This window comes from Manacus vitellinus, unplaced genomic scaffold (genome assembly GCF_001715985.3).
Source record: "Manacus vitellinus isolate BGI_N305 unplaced genomic scaffold, ASM171598v3 scaffold_24_pilon, whole genome shotgun sequence".
In the NCBI taxonomy this organism is placed as follows: domain Eukaryota; kingdom Metazoa; phylum Chordata; class Aves; order Passeriformes; family Pipridae; genus Manacus; species Manacus vitellinus.
Genome location: NW_021939798.1, coordinates 5077461 through 5094572, shown reverse-complemented (window position 1 = coordinate 5094572; position 17112 = coordinate 5077461). Strand labels below are relative to the sequence as shown.

Genomic DNA, 17112 nt, shown 5'->3' with positions numbered 1-17112 from the left:
CATATCCCACTTCCCTCTGTGGGAAAACCCTCCCCATGGGCAGACAAACAAACCTGGCCAGCTGGAAACAAACAGTAATGCTGCAGTTTATCAGCCCTCTGGATGGCCACAAAAGTGCATGGAAACAAAATTCAGCTGGCTGCTGCTTTGGGAGATATTAGGAGAAAGAAAAAAAAAAAAAAAGAGGGTGTAACATCCTGTTCCTTACCCTGGTGCAGAGCAGGAGCTGTTTTGTTACCTTTGTATAGCTCGCCTGATTTCAAGGACAATTCAGATCGTTTCCCTCACATGGTATTCTGCCAAGTAAACTGAGATTTGGGGTTTTGCCTGGCCCCAAAAGGGCAGTTTAGTTGCCACCTCACCAGAAAATAATAAGGGAAGTGGGAGGCAGAGAAACTCCCCTTCTCCCTGCCCACACGGTGTGGTTAAGAAGGAGCCAGTTTGTGGCTTTGGAAACCTCTGGCTGTTTTCTGAGTTCAGGAACTTTCTATGCAGATCGAAAACAAACTTCAGGAAACACTCAGAATAAGGAGAGGCTGGGTTTTCATGTAGGCAGTGAAAACACTGCAGAAATAGGAGGTGACCTACTTACTCAGAGCATCTGTGAGTTCATATTAAAGAAAACATTTGTCTTTCATCTCTCTGCCCTCGCGTTGCCAGCACTGTGACCCTGAGCTGGCAGGGTGAGAGCAGCCCCAAGAGTGCACCTCTCCCCCTGAACATGCTTGCTCTGTGTTCCACATGTGCTCCCTGCCAGCTCCCTGCCCCAAGTGGGGGGAAGGCTGCTCCAGTGGCTTTTGTCACCACGGCAGCATCCCAGGCTGGTCACAGGCTGCCTGCCCGATCCCCACGCGCCCAAGGGGAATCTCTGGCTCACCAGGCAGCAGCTCAGAGGCTTGAGCAGGGCCAAGCAACACGCTGGAGACAGTGAAGGAAGGAGTGAGGCTGATCCCAGCAAAGCCAGGGCAGTGCCAGTATTCCCAGCTGCATCCCTCTTGCCTCCACATCCAGCCCAGCCATCGCTTTGCCCAGTCCCGTTATAAAACACTTCAGAAATGGTGTGAAAACACTTCAGAAATGGTGTGAATAATTCAGGAGGGGAGTTGGTTCCTGTCTGCAGGAGATGCTTGGGGAGGATACTGGGTTAGCCTGGACTCACAGCTAGGGACTGTCATCTCCTGATCCCAAGCCACAGCCACTTCAAGATCGTGCCCAGCAGTGCCAGAGCAGCCCTGAAACAGAGATGAACCCAGGGAGGCAGAGCCCAGCAGAACAGCATTACTGAGCATCCATTTGGCAGGATAAATCCATCATTCCTCAAATCAGATCTCCTGCAGCCCTGTGTGGTAACCAGTGCTGCAAGGAAGCCTAACAGGGTGGAATAAGTGTATGTTGAGAACCCTGTCTCCAAAAGCGCTTCCCCCACCTTGCAGGAATGGCACCAGGATTAAAATTTGATTCTCTGTGGCATTAGGCATAATCCTCCCCAAGCCAGGGGATTGCCACATAGCACCTTAAAACGGCCAAGCAGAAAGTGGGGCAGGGAAGGGGGAACACACCAAGCTCTCCTGCTGCCCCAGCTGGCCCCAACCAGGACTCCTGGGGACATCCCAGCACCTCCAGGGCTGCTCAGGAGAGCAAGAGTCCCCTTCAGACACACATTCTTGCTTGGGCACCATCTGTTTCATTTCCTTAGGAGTGCAGCAGTTGTCACCCCACTTAGTCAATTAATCATTTTCCAATCAACTAATTGGCTAATCAGTTAAACGTGGCTCTGACTAAAGCCCCTGGAGATTGTCCTGGATGGGAGCAAGGAGCTTTTGGGGCAGCTGCCTCACGAAGCTACCCCATGGCCAACAGCCCAAGAGCATTCCAGGAAGCAAACGGGTAAGAATTTCTTCTCCATTTCCTGGAGGAAGGAGACCATCCCCAAGCACTCGGGGCTTCAGACCTGTCCATACCCTCCCTGCAGGGTGCTGTCTTCTTGGCACTCACCATCCTCATCCTCCGGCTCTCTCACCACCAGCTTCTCGTTTTCTGAGTCCACCTCTTCCTCCTGGAGGAGTTAAAAACAGAGCAGCCATGAGGAGAAGGTGCTGTGCTAAATAACTGTGCTTGCTTAAGGCACCAGAGCCCTCAGGGCTGGGAAGCAGAGCCCGGAGCGAGGGCTGGACACCCTTTTCCTGCTTCTTCCATGGAACAGGCCAAAAGGATGCTCGCTAATGAGCGAGGTTTGTTAGCTGCTTTCCTCTCACTAATCAGTCAGGGGGATCTGACCCACCCAAAGGCTGCAGACTGCAAGTGCCTCCTCATAATTGAGGGGATATTAAGGTTTTCAGGAAGAACCTGCTATCCTGGTGTCCCCAGGCACAGCCTTGTGCCTGAGCACCCTCCCAGGATGCACCCACTGTGCTCCCCACCCTGTCCAGGGACATGCAGGGGACTGAGCCACGGGGACTTCTGTGTGCCCCCAGGCCAGGCTTGCACAGACTGTCCCAGAGCTAGGAAGGGTCCCCAGCCAAAGCCACCTTGCAGCCACAGGCCAAGCAGCTGCTGCAAAACACAGGAGCACTCGCCAGTCAGGACCAGTGGTCAAACCAGTGCTGGGGGTTTGTGCTGGGACCCCTCCAGGAGCCCTTCCAGCCTCACCTGGCAGGAACCCCCACAGACACCACAGGCTCCTGCCCATGGACCCCCAGCCTCTCGCTCCTCCAAGAGGTGCCCACACACACACACACTGTGGTGGTAGCAGATCTCTGATCTCTGGAGCACAGAGAGGAGCAACAACAGCAGGTTTTGGGGGTTTTTTTTTAAACTCAAAGCAGTTTTGGGGTTGTCTCCTACAAGCTACTACAAGCTTTATCAAGCCCAGATTCCTTTCCCTTGCAGAAAGGCATGCAAACTGCAAGCAGGGAGGGAGAGGAGCATTCCAGCTCTGGAGATAAGTCAAGGACACATGACAGAGCCCCTGCATGTGTGAGTTCCTCCTGCAGAGCGCAGTGCCCCTGGCTCTAAACCCCTGTGAGCTGAGCCCAGAGTCACCAGCACCCTGGGGCACATGTCCTCCTGCATCCTCCCAGTGCATCCCATGGGCTGGCATGCAAAGGGCAAAGCACATGGGAGAGAGGGGACAGAGCATGGAGGGAGGCTGTTGAGCCACCACGTTATCAAGGGGCACATGGGAAAATTTGGGGTGAAGGAGACCCAAGGGAAACATGATCTAAGAAGGACCATGCACAGAGTCAAGAACTGGCTTTGGATGAGCTGCTGGAGTGTGGCCCCAGCCAAGAACTAGGTTAGTTTGTCATCGGGGAGGAATGTGCATTATTCACAGCCATTTGGCTTCTTCTTGCCACTCTGTTCCCCAGAAGGAGATGCCACCAAGACCCCCGCCCACTGCAGCCACTGCTATTTTGGGCCACACTTCCAAACATGGGCACTTCCGACTGGACACAGGGACTCTCCCCGAGGATGGCTGGGGAGGCACCCAAAGGAGCAGCCTCAGAGAGGGTGAAAGGAAGGAATGCTCAGCCCTGGTGACTCAGCCATAAGCCCAGGGCAGCAGTTCCCCAGCACATCCTTGTCTCCCTGTGAGCCTGTTCCTTGCCTGGGCATTAGGAGCTGAGCATTTCTGAGCATTTAACAATGGAAGCAAGCAGGAAATTGGGTGCCAAAGCTCCAAGGAAGGAAAAAATACCTCTGCTCCAACACAGAGAAAGAAACATTTGATGGGAGCAGAGGGAGCAGCCAGGGAAGCCAGGCTGGCAGGCGACAACAATGTGCCTTGGCTGTCTGGGAAGCCCCTGCTCGTGGCAGCCAGGAGCTCCCTACAGCACAACATTTTTCTGCTTGGATGGCTCAGAGGCAGGTGCCAGCACTTCCCTTCCCCCATGCCATGGCTCCAGCCTCAACATCCCTGTCCCCATGTCTTGCCAGGGCTGTTCATTCCTGCAGCCATTGCTGCCCCCCTGCCAGAGTCCCCCCAGCTGTCTCAGTGTGGCCCCACTCGCTGCTCCCCCCCAAGCAAGGCACCGCTCTCTCCACCTCTGAGAAACACATCTGCCCCTGGAGCACTTTTTCTCCCTGGTTTAAATAGGCAAAGCCATTAAAAGCCCACCCAACCTCCCTTGGGGGAGCACAGCAGGCAAGTTTAGCCCCCCTCTCCCCATGGCCACTGTTACCCTGGGACAATGTCCCACCCCTGCAGGGACACTGGCTCATTGTTTGCTGTGCCACCCTCCCCAGGCTGGATCTCCATCCCACGCACCTCTGCATGGCTGGGAAGTGTTGCATGGCCACACACATCCTCTGCTTGTCCTGCGTGCCCGAGGCTGGATCCAGGTGAGGCACCCAATGGTGGTATCTGGAAAAAGGCAAAAGGCTTTGAGCACAAACACCCCTGAGCCCTCCTCGTGCTCAACCAACCAGCCCCAGCAGCATCAGCACACAGGGACAAGTCTCTGGATGCAGCCAGTAGACCATCTTGCCCCCATGCCCGAGCCTGTGCTGCCTCTGATCCATGTGCCAAGCCATGGCATGGCTGCTGGAGTGAGGAAGGAACACCAGGGATCTCCAGTGCCCCGCCCTGGAGCCAGGGGTTGGAGCTCATGAGCTGCTCTCTGTGGCAGCCCCAGCCTGCGGGACTGGGACCAGTGCAAGGAGCCATCAGTGAGGGGGAGCAGCTCTGCCAGTGCCAGGCTCAGCTGCCCGTGTGTCCTGGCAGGGCTGGAGGCACCTTCCTGGGATGGTGATGCAGCAGATCAGGACTAGCAGGAGGGGAGAGGAGAAGAACAACACAGCGTGCTCAGATCGTTAATGCTTTCAGGGCCTGCTCTGCCAGCTGCCTTCTCCATAATACCCCCTGGAAACCTTCCCATCCTCCTGCAATCCAGAGATGGGGCTTCCCAGCCCTCTCAGCCCCCCATCGGCTCTGGATGGCTTCGACCCCCGTGCAAAGCCTGCCTTCCTCTGCCCAAACACTTCTCAGCTGAGCCTTTCTCCGCTGTGCCAGGAGGGCAGCTGTGGAGGAGGATCTGCGTGGGCAGGGAGCAGGGACATTGTGTTCATTGGCCTTGCAGTGAAATCCCAGCACTGGGCTGGGAGCAGCCCCTGGGCTGGCTGGAGAGACGTTCTGCGGGGACAAAGCCCCACCTCGAGCCTTGGCTTGTGCCACCAAGCCCCTGCTAGCCGGGGAGGAGGAGAGAGCCCTTCCCTGCCTTGGAGCATTACCCAGCACCTTCCATGCGAGCCGTGCCCCGAATTTCAGAGTTACCTCAGCCCTGCCGTGGGCCCATGGTGACTGCTGCTGTCCAGCGTCCCTCACCAGCCACGGCTAAACATCGAAGCCGGGGGCTGCTGTTCCCAGCCATGGAATACTCTGGGAGGGGGGGGGGGCAGCATCCAAAAAAGGGAGGGGGAAGGCGTTAGGACAACACTGTGAGACTTGACAACCAAAGAGGACACCATGGCACTGCAGGCACTGCTCTTCTATAGAAGGCACAGCCCAGGGGGAATGCAGGAAGACCATTTCGAGTGGTGGGGAGTGAGGGAAGAGTGGATCAGGGCCAAATGGCAGCAGGAGCTGCTGGAGGAGACAGGACCCGAGTGCTCCAGCCCCAACCCACCGCACAAGGCCCAATCCTCTCTCCGCCGCGGTGCACACCGACCACGAAACCTCCCCGCGGAAAAAAAAAAAAGGCGAGAAGCAGCTCTGCAGGGAGCCCGCGCCCGTCATTATCCGGGAGCATCTGGAGGAGGCTTGACACGGGCCGCCCGGTCCAGCTGCTGCGGCAAACAAAGATCTCATTGCCGCCGGCACCGGCGAGGGGACGCGATCCGGTCCCGGGCCCAAAGCCCCCCCCCTGCCCGGCCCCGGGGCTGGGAACGCTCCCTGCCTGCTCCCAGGATGGACCCAGCCCGCTCCACAGCACATCCCGTGCCCGCTCGCTCTGAGTCACACCTCTGCACGGCTTGCCAGGGGCTCTGAAAAGCCCGGGGTTAAAATCCAGCAAGTCATCTACCTTAAATAACAAGGCAGCGATCCATCTGCCTCGGCCTTTGGCAGCTCTTGGCTGCAGAGCTGAAGCGTTTGTCGGATCATCACGAACGTGCTTTTGCCCTTTAGCTCATGGCCACGAGCGAGACGCCTGCGCGGAGCTGAGTCTGTCAGAGGGGGCTTTGGACAAAAGCAGAGTGAGGACAAAACCTTCAGGGACATTCTGGACACAGACAGCACCAACCAGGACTACGCTGAGTCTGCCAGGGAAAGATGGCTCAGATAGAGGAGCTTGGCATCAAGTCCCCAAAATCCCCCCTCATGCCTCTGCCACCACCAACCCCTCTCCCAGCCCCACAGGAGATGGAAGCCGAGCTCCCCATCACAGCATCATCTGGTTTTCAGCTCATTTCTGGCCATTTCCTCCCCACTTCCTCCATCCCTGGTGCAAACACCTCTGAGAAACACACTTCCTTCTCAGAAAACACATGAGGAGGCCACAGGGCCGGTGTGTCCCTCTCCCTTTCCTTAGTCAAAGGGACAGCCCTGGCACCTATATGCAGGTCAGGGACCACAAAGTGCCCTGCTCCAGCTTCAGGAAAAGGGAAGATCCCAGACTGCAAAGCAAGAGAAAATTATCTTGGATTAAACTCCCGGGCCCTGTGTGTTGCCATTTATGGCTGCACTTTCTGCTCCAAGCCTGATGCAAGACATTGCAAGAGAGAAAGAAAGCAGACAGGAGAGAGCCAGCCAGAAAGAGAGAAGCCAGGAGAAAAGGGGAAGAAAGAAGCCTTTAAAAAAAGACTAAATAATAATGTTGGGCAGAGTTTAGCAAAGCAAAGCAACTGCTGTGTCGGCAGCTCCCCTTCAGCCCACCACTGGGGCTCTTCATCCTCCCGCCAGCCAGAGAAGCAGCTGCTACAGAACAAGAGCAGTTTTCCAGCCCCTGGCAATGGTCCTGCCAGCTCCAGGGTGCCTGGCAGGGATGTGCCTCACATGCAGATGGCGCTTTGCAGGTCTGACCCCCCCACAAAGTGTGGGAGCATCTGCTCCTGCCAGTTCCCCTATCATGGTTACGGGCAAGGACAAGCCACGGAGTGGACAGAGCATTGCCAAAGCTCCAGGACCACCCAGCCCTCAGAGAGGGGTCAGGCAGTGCCAGATCTGATGGGGAAAACACTGGCATGTCCCATGGTGGGGTAAGGAGTTCCAGCTCAGCAGCACTCTCCCCTGCAGGCACCATCACATCCCGGTGTGGCTCCCCCGGGATCACACCCAGATGGCTCATCCACTGCTCTCCCCTCTTTGCTCTGGCCTCTGGCCAGCAATCACCACACACTGGGACATCCCTTGCTGCCCAGATCAGCCAGATGGCATCCTTGAGAGCAGGGGCAGGAAAACCCAGCCCTCACTTGGAAAGCTGACCTGGCAGCTGTTCACATGGATGGGCACTTCAGAAGGCAAAGAGTCCTTGTGGCCTCTGCTCCAGGAGTACAGAGGCTGACTCCAGGCTGACTCCCAGGGCTGTACCCAGCCCAGCAGGAACTGGGCAGCAGCCAGACCTTCTGGACCCTTGTAGGGGACACAACATAGAGCCCCAATGCCCCCATTCCCTACAGCATGTCCCAGCACCAGGCCTGTGCTCCAGCCCATGGCAGGACACGTGCACAGGCTCCCCAGGGGTGACACATGTCCTGTCTTGCTTCCCAATTTCCAGCCACTGCAAGAGATGATGCATTTGTCATCAGCACAAACTGCTCTGGGTGAGAGCTGAGCACATCTGAGCAATCAGGGTCTGGCTGGGGAGCCCCAAATTCCCTGGCAGGGGCCTGTGCCACTGCTAGGGCTGTGACAAAGGGTAGCACATTGCCACATCCCTTCCCAGCACACTGTGGGATGATGGAGCTCCTGCCCCAGCCCACTGGCAGTGCAGACACAGCCTACACAGCTGCCAATTAAAGCCAGACTTAATTAGACACCCTCTCCCCTCCGGCACAGGGAAGGCAGGAAGGAGGCATTAGAGGGGGAGATGCTGATTTTTTAAATGTAAAGAGGGTTCCTGCTGAGAGCTAGGTGGTTTGTGCTGCCTGGTGTACCCAGAGGGCACTGGGAGCCCCCAGGATGGCACAGATTGGGAAGGTGGGGAGCACAGGGGAAAGGTGCCAGGAACTTGGCAGAAGAGACAGATGACACAGCCTTTGTGCCTTTGCTATCTGGGTGACAGCCCTGCAGCTGCCCTGCTCAGGCAGGGTTTGCACGTCCCCTCTCTCCTACTGTCACCCACTTGACCCTGCTCTGTTTGAAGCCCCCAGCTGCAGTTAACCCTTGGCAAACCAGCCAGGCTGCCGTGCCCAGCAGAGCCTGGCACTGCCTGCTCACCCTCCTCAGCTCCAGAACATTCTGGCCAGGATGGCATTCCAGAGGTGGCTCTGGAACACCACTGAACCCCCTGCCTTGTCCCTGCCACCTGCCATTTCCAGGACAGAACTACTCATTAGAGAATTAAAGTTTCTGACTGTTTCTCACAAGGACCACGCTCTGCAGCTCCAGCGATGCTGCTGTTCCCACCCAACAGCTTTTCATTAGGGGATTGCTTTGACAGCACTGCCTCATCCGTTAACAAGCTGGGGATGGGGATGAGAACAGACAATGACAGACTAATTAACTTTATTTCAGTGATGGGAGCCAGCAGAGACAAGGGGAACCACTATCAGCAGTTAATGGAAACAAGGACTCCTTTCCCTGCCCTGCCACTGCTTCACTTTGTAGCCCTGGGCACGATGCTGAAATGGTCTGGTCACTACAGAGGGGCAGGGAAGCTTCAACCCACACTGATTTCACCAGCCTTGCAGGAGATGGGAGCAGGAGGGAGGCTGTGCCACACAGCTGCCCCAGCAGATACCAGTTTGCACTGGCAGGGAGAAGGGAAGGAGGGATGCAGAGGGATGAACAGCTCCAGCCAGTCATTAGAACACACCAAGGCTGCTCTCCCTGAGCAGGTTCATCCATCAGCATTTCAGTTGAGTGCTTAATGGCTGCGGTGAATCCAAACCAGCCTGGCACAGTACGTGCTGAGCAAACAGGAGGGAGAGAAAACAAGGAATGAAATTAAGGAAAGAAAATAAGGAAAGAAAGCTCTCCAAGTGCTGAGTGCAGCCCTCTGCTTGCTGATGTACTGAAGAGCCCTGAGCCTGCAGCAGCCCCCAGCCAACCTCAGCACAAGGTCTGGGAGCCTCATCTGCTGAGTCACATCAGGGGACTGCAGCCCTCAGCCAGCCAAGATGGGTTGGACAGGGCACAATTCCATCAGCAGCCGCATGCAAAGCACTCACAGCTCTGCCCAGGGCCAGTCCCACCCCTGCCTGTAATACCTGCTGGGCTTGGGCCTGGGTAGTGCTGGAGGAAGAGGATGAAGCAACTTTGAGGGAGCAAAAGCAGGAAACCCGGGGACACTCTGCAGAGCTGTGGATGGTCTCCTCCACTCTGCCCACGGGATCAGCCTCTGGATCAGCAGCTGGGCACACACGTGTGTGCTGCCTGCTGGAACCCACGTACTCCCTCCACTGTGCCACCCATCCCCGTGGGACAGCCAGCCCGGCCCAGCCTGCACCCAGCAGTCCTGGCAGCCGTGGGATCATGTGCAGGCCAGAGCTCCCAAACACTTACTCAGCAGTGAGAACCATCCCTCCCCCTTCCCACTGCTCCCTACCACCACCCAGACTGCACACGTCTGCTCCCTGTCCTTCCCAAAGGGATGCTGCTCAGGTCCAGGGTGACTTGTCCTGCTTTGCTCCTACAGTGAGGTAGTCATTTCCCAGGAGGAAAGCTCTCAGGGCTATTCCAGGACCCTCCTCAGCTCCAGTGAGGAGTGCTGTAAGAGGGGCTGAGGGCAGTGAGGAGACCCCCAATCGCCCAGAGCCCAGCCAGGCTTCTGGAGGACACAAGACTCCCTGTGCCTTGAGTAAGAACTCACTTCCAGCTGCACTAAACCCTGTTACTGCAGCTGTGCTGAGCGGGGATAAAGGAGCTGAGCCCCTCTCTGAAGGCAACAATCTTCGCTGCAGTCCCTGTTTGAAGCAATTGGGGACTGAAGGGCAGCCAGAGGGGAGGAAAACATTCCCAAGGCTTGAGCTAGTGAGGCAGCAGAGGAACTCGTGAGCTCTGGCAGCACTGGATACAGCCATCCATCCCAATGGGGGCTGCACTGAGCACAGAGCAGCCCAAGCTGGTGGCCAGCTTTGGTGCCGAGCTGGCCCAGCCAGAATCCAGCCGGCTAACGGTGGCCGAGGAGCTCTCCAGAGATCCTGGTACTCAAAGGCACCAATAAATCACACAACAGAGAAACAGATGTGCCTTCCAGGACACCAGGATGAGGGAGGGGGCTGCTCGAGAACAGTAGCCATGGCCAAGGGGTGCCAGGAAGGGGAGAGGGAGAGCTCCAAGGCACAGAAACTGCCAGGGGAGAAGAGGAGGAGCACAGGGAGGAAGAGCCAGGTCCCAGCCCCAGGAGCAGGTCAGGGCTCACTCCTGGGTGTTGCAGAACATCACAGTACAGAGCAAGAGGGAGGCTGCCCCTGGGACCTGCCCAAGGCCATCCAGTGAGTCAGTGGAGATGCTTTCCAAGGCTGTCTGCACACTGCCCAGCAGCCTGGATACAGTTGCTGAGGATTACAAATGCTGCTAATAATAGCCAGGAGGCTCCTGGGCCCCAGGCCTGAGCTCCCTGGCTGAAACACGCTGCTGCCACATGGATAAGGCATCTCTCCTGGATTCCTGGGCCACCCCACTACTCAGTTCCCCCCACTGGGGCAAGGGGCCACGGGGGAGGAAGCCACCAAGGCAGGGAGTTCAGGCACCTTGAGGTGTCACCGAGTCCCATCCAAGCTGGGCAAGAGCAGAACAAGATCTTTCCACAGACACTGGGTTGCCCTTTTATTTTTAAACAAGATCCGGTGCTGGAACAGGATTTACCATGCGTTTATAGGCATCACTGCCCCCACCAGCCCCCCTAGTTCAGCCAGGGGTCAGACCTTGGGGCCAGCATCCTGCTGGGGCTTGGAGGGAGTGGGGCGGTCCCTTCCCTGGGGCAGGCAAGGACAGCCAGCCAGGGACAGCGTAAGGAACCCGGCGCTGGCACGGGGACAGTTCGCTGTTACCCACAGAAAGGGGATGCAGACGGGAAGAATAAACACACGCGCATTCCCCAGCACCTGGATAAGCCCCTGGGGGAAGGAAAAGACACCCAGGGGTTAGATGTGCAGACAGCAGACGCTCACAATCTCTTCCCTTAAATCTTCACTATCTGGATTATTTTTAGGAGCATTCCTTGGAGGGCGGGAGTGGGAAGGAGCCAGAAACCTCCTCCCCAAACCTCTGCCGTCCCCGGGGACAACTGTCTCGTCCCCACCCGAAGACAAAAACTCGGGTTTTGCCGGGACCTTTCCTGTTCTAGGGAAAAACCCCTCCCGTGTTGCTCCGGAGGTACGGGGAAGGGACACCGCCGGGGGTGGTGGGGAGGGGATGGAGGGGACACTGGCTGCGGGGACCACGGGGGAGGGTCCGCGGGGAGCCGGCCTTTTACCTTGCTCTCCGCATTCCTCTCGGCGGTCGGGCTGCCGGGGCTCTGGAGGCGGCGATGGGCTCTGGGGGTCCTGCGCAGGCTTGGGGAAGCCTGCCTGTTGCTTCTGGGGGTGCCTGCGGGGCCTCTGGGGGAGCCTGCCGGGGCTCTGCCGGCCGGCTGCCGGGGATTGCTCTCGGGCCGCCACGGGGCTGGGCTCGCCGCGAGGCCCGGCCCGCCGCCGGCTCCCGCTGCTGGGCGACCGCCTCCTTCCCTCCTCGCCCGCCCCGGACATCCTCCACCGGCACTCGGCTCCCTCGTCCTCCGGCCCCCGGTCCCGCTCCCGCCGCTTTCGCCCCGGGTCCGTCCTCCCGGGCGGGCTCCGCGCGGGCTCCGGGGGCCCTCCGCGCCGCTCGGCCGCCGCTCCCCGCAGCCTCACGAGACGGAGCGCGAGGACCGATGGCCAGGGACGCGTGAAGAGCAGCGGACGGCCAGGTACAAGTCCACGGCCAGGTCCATCCTGCCCTGCCGCCGAGCCGCCCCGACCCGACTGCGCGGCCGGCGGGGGGTGCGCGGGCAGCGCTGGGCCGCGCGGGCTGGGCCGGCTCTTCGGACGGCTTTGCCCGGCGTCATCCGCCCGGCCCTGCCCACCGCCCGGCCCCCCCGGCCCTCCCGGCCCGGGCACCCATCCTCCCGCACCGAGCCGCCGCGCCAGAGACATCCCCGCCTGCCGGGGATGCGCCACCGGCATCCACCCGCACCCAGGGGTGCGATTTGGGAAGGGGGAGATCGGCAGAGGAAGGCTCGAGGGGCAAGCTCGGCTCTGCCTGATGCGAGTGTCCAGCTTGGGACACGGGGATCTTTCATTAAACACTGCCCTACATTCACAAAATCATTCCCAGACCGGTCGTCAGGCTCTTGTATGGTGAAATCCTAGAATGATTTGGGTTGGAAAAGACCTCTGAGATCACCGTGTCCAGCCATTAGCCCAGCACTGCCACGTTCACCACTAAACCATGTCCCCAAGTGCCACACCTTTTTGAACACTGCCAGGGATGGTGACTCCACCACTGGCCTGGGCAGCCTGTTCCAATGCCTGACTCCCTTTCAGTGAAGAATTTGTTCCTAATATCCAATCTAAACCTCCCCTGGCACAACCTGAAGACGTTTCTTCTTGTCCTGCCGCTTATTAACGGGTCCCCTTCATAACCATTGACTGGGAAGGTGTCTGTCTCCCCAGATGCTCCCTGTGGGCAGGCAGGCACCCACAGCTTGGTGAGCTCTGACAGGCTGGGGTGTCAGCTGGCCTCCGGGTACTGTTTAATGGCCATTTGCACCTTGTTAGCCCTTGGCTGGGTAGTGGAGGGGCTGGCAGGGCCAGGAAGGCTGTCCTGACTCCCCTGGGTGAGGAGCATCTGGCAGCACATCCATGCCAAGCTTTAGAGCATCGCACCACCTTCCCCAGGAGCTGCAATGGTATCGGTGGTTCATCTGTGCCATAAACTGCTGTCACACCCACCAGGTAAGTGGGTGCTGAGAGCAGCTGGGCTGCCAGAGCCTCCCCCCCAGTACCTTGCTGTTGGGGGATCTGGAAAACAGGAGGCTCAAAATTCGGGATGTGCCCAAAACCTACCACAGGCTGGCAAGGAGACTGGCCAAGGGGTTGTCAGGTCCTTCCAGACTCTACCACCAAGGATTTCCTGCCTCTTGAGATTGCTGGGAGGATTAGCCAACCTTTTACAAAGCAGGCTGAAATTAGAAGGCCTAAGCTATTCCTGCCAGGGTAAAACCAGCACGGAGCTTTCTCCCAGCTGCATACAAGGAGAGCAGACATGGGAATTTGCCCCCAAAGCTTCCTCCAGGGAAAAAACTTTGAAGATATCGCCAGAAGTGAAGCGGAGTTTTTTATTGACTGGCTATAGATAAAACACAAACAAAGATGGGATTAAATCCCCGGGGTGGGAGGAAGGAAGTGAAGCCATGATCCTCCCTGTGTTTGTCTTTATTGGTAATCCTATCAGGCAGGCAATCGTTTGCGTATGGATAATTATATTCTTAGTAACAACCAGCCACGGTACTTATCTCCCCTTGTCCCACAGAGCTTTGCATTTCCTGGGTCCTGATCACCAGAGCTGCTCCAGAGCTCGGCCAAAACACCCAGAGATTGGCAGCATCACGGCACTGTTTGGTTCAGCAGGGGTTTTTGATGTATATTAAATCCCTTCTTCTCCCTGCTTGTCCAAATCCCAGCAGCCATGAAGGCGCCATCCCAAGTCCAGCGCATCACTTGCTTTAGGAGGCTTCCTCTGAGCCCTGGAAATTGCTCATGGCTAGAGATTGGAACCAGGGTGGGGAAACTCCAGGGAGCAGGTCCTTGCTCCTGTGTTCATGAGGACAGTTTTGAGCACAAAGAGAGATTTTGAGCGAGACTGACAGAAACTGGCCACTGTGAGCTGCTGGTAGGGTGACTTGGGAGGTGTTTTGGCCTTACACACTGATGCACAGATTTCCAGCTGTCACAGTGCCCTCGATTACTGTGTCAACATCCAGGACACCTCCTGCTCTTTCTCCCTGGCAGTACAAATTTTCCATGGCTCTTGGTTGGAAGTCTGTTGGAGGGTGTTTGCCCGCTCAGGAATGCAGCAGCATGTGGCTTGCATTAACCCAGCATGGAGCACGGAGCACAGAGCACTTCATCAAGCACCCTCCCAAGCAGGATTTATCACTGCCTTAAAATAAGAGCTGTTACATCTTCTCCTGAGGTCGGGATCCCTGACAGGGGAATCAGCAGGAGCCTCAGAAATGCTCGTTAGTGGCTTCTGGACCTGCAGCGAAGGAGTTGCTGGAACCTGCTGCACTCACAGGAGCTGTGAGAACTGCAGGGTTTGGATGTCTCTGAAAAACAACACTCCTGGTCTTGAGAGCAGCAAGGACACATCTGCCAGAACAGCTGCTCTGACAGAGCCAACCTCATGCAGTAACGAGGTGACAGGATCAGCAACATCCAGACCTGGAGTGAGAGCTTGACTGTCTTGCAGAATGTGACCTGACAGGGATGATCCCCCGGGCAGAAACTGGGCTCAGCAGATCCCGTGTGATGTCGACTTGGCTGCTCCACGGCTCTCCAGAGGGAACTGGGTGGAGTAAACTTGGCCTGGTCTGTGGCCAAGGCTCCCAGTGGGAGGCACAGAGGTATCCGTAGGGTTCCCCTATCAACTTACAAGGCACGATTAATGCCTCCCGCACGCTCCCGCACAGGAGGGGATGGATTCACATTCCAGGTCAGCCAGGCAGGCTCCCAGCCAGGGATCTCTGCCCTGGTCCTGCCCGCCGGCTCTGGAAGAGACCAGCAGGGAGTCTGCTGGCAAAGGGGGGCTCGGGCAGGGCGATCCCTTGGACACAGCACTCCCACCCCATCCCTATCCCCGTTCCAGGGTCGGGCTGAACCCGGAGCGGGGCAGCAGCATGAGCACGCTGCCCTCTCTTGGGAGGAGAACCGCCCTGCAGCGCCCGCAGGGCCGGGGACGGTCCCTGAGAGCTCCGGCCGGGCAGAGAATGGCTGGGAATGGTCCCCGAGAGCCCCGACCCCGCACAGAAGCGGCTTTCACGGGGCCCAGCTCCGGGCCACAGCCGTGGGAGCCAAGGGCTGGGAGCAGCTGAAGAGCTTTACCAACAAAGGGGGATTCAGAAGAGCTGCGGTGACAACTGCTCCGGGAAACATCCCCGGCCGGCGCTGCGCTGCAAATCTGCCTGCGAGAGGGGCTGAGCTGCGCTGGCTCCCAGGCACCGCTCCCGGGATCCGGGGATAGCGTGCGGAACAGCCGGGAGAGCCTCCCGAGGCACGGCAAAGACCTGAGTTACCACACTACACGTTCTCGGTCTCCAGCAGCCTGTGAGCTGCACAGGCACGCCTTGTTCAGAGGTACTCTGCGTCCCTCCCACCCGAAGCAAGGAAGTCACCGGGCTCCAGTACCTCTCTCTCCACCCCAGCTGTAACCCAAGCATATCTCTATGTGATCCTGTGCAGTGGGGTGGACAGATACATGTTGGTTTCCAGTGTGGAAAGACACGATTCTGTGTTCTCCCAAGATCCTCCAAGAACCCATTTCCCCCTCACATAAAGCTTGAGCACAGACCAGTCTCATAACTGGTCCAAAACTCAGATTATTTCCACAAGCCCCAGTCATGCTCCCAGTCACTGATACCACTTTTTCCTTGCCAAGAACACAGCCCTCTCAGTGCTGATGCCAGAAATGAGATGCTATCCCAGGAAATGCCCCTGTACTCACTGTTCTGCAGCTGACACAGGCTCGGAGATCACTCACCCACCTGCCTGGCTGCTCCTTTGCCTTTTGACACCCGGCTGTGCTGGCTCTGGAGCTGCAGGGGTGCTCAGGTTCAATCCAGGAGTGGCACAGCTCAGCTCACCAGGAGCTTCAAGCCAGCACAGAGGTGGGAATAGCTCCCACCAAATGGAATGATCCTACCCAAGAGCTCTCCTGTGAGTTCTTGTTTCTAGACTTTCCCCCTCAGCTTCTGTCACTACCCCATCTTCTAGGTCACCCAGTACAGCTCTTCCATCATGTTAACACTCATTTTCCAGCCTAATCCCTGAACCAGGGCAGGGTCCAAGTTGTTGTTGTTGAGGGTCTTCAAAGTTTTGTACCAGCTGTACAACTGGCCTTGCCCCTGACAGCAGGTCCCGACAGTGAACCAAAGGCTCCTGGATACTGGCAGCCATTCCAGCCCCAGCTGCAGTGGAACAGCTGAGAGATGACACAGCCTTGGGTCTAAACAAGGCAGTGCTGCATCAGAAAAGCAATTCCAAAATTCTCCTCCAGCCCTGGTACGCCTTTCCCTGTCAGCACAGCTGGGACACAGCGGGACACGGCGGGACCAGCTGCTGCTGCTCCAGCTGCCCTGACCCTCCTCCTCCTCCTCCTCCTCCTCTGGGCAGGATGCACAGATTTGCTGCAGTGGCAGCCCCCAGCTCCTTCTGTTCAACCAGAGCACTCACAGTTAGAGGCATCACACAGGTGGGAGCCACCGGGTCTCAGACCAGGAGGGACATGGAATGATTATTTCCCTCTGAACAGATTCCCAATCAGCTCTACCTGCCTTGATTCACACTGCTCCAGAACCAGAGGGGGTGCAGCACTACAGAGGAGCCTTTGTGTGCCTTGAAGAAAAAAAAAAACATGCTGCAAATGTTAGTTCAACCCCAGCCTTAAACATGCAGCTGCTTAGTGCTGTGCCTGACACTCCAGTAGGAACACAGCCCTGTCTGTGACTTGCTCTCCAACTGCCACAGAAGAAAAAGCAGGGGTTATTTACTTGTTCATCAAACTTGAGGAAAGGAGCAAGAACACTGGTAAGGTGCAGCATCAACAATCCAACCCTGCACTGTCAGCTCCCCAGCAGTAACTAAAATATCAGTATGTTGTCCTCCTTGTTGAAATGAGGTTGCAACTGCCACAATAAGAAAGATGTGCAGATAAATCAAGAGGAATAAAAATAATTTTTGCAAGGCCTGATTGCAAGGCCAACAGAGGCACTGAAG

General features: G+C 57.3%; 1 protein-coding gene across 1 annotated transcript in view; it reads right to left on the bottom strand.

Moving 5' to 3' along the window:
- The window catches only part of MXRA7 (matrix remodeling associated 7), a 30399-nt gene extending 18096 nt beyond the window's left edge, over positions 1–12303 (bottom strand). The window contains 7 exon segments of the mRNA XM_029960071.1: positions 1996–2056; positions 4268–4363; positions 11190–11217; positions 11577–11728; positions 11730–11788; positions 11791–11940; positions 11943–12303. Coding sequence (XP_029815931.1) covers positions 1996–2056; positions 4268–4363; positions 11190–11217; positions 11577–11728; positions 11730–11788; positions 11791–11940; positions 11943–12303 — 907 coding nt within the window.
- Between the last annotated feature and the right edge of the window lie 4809 nt (positions 12304–17112).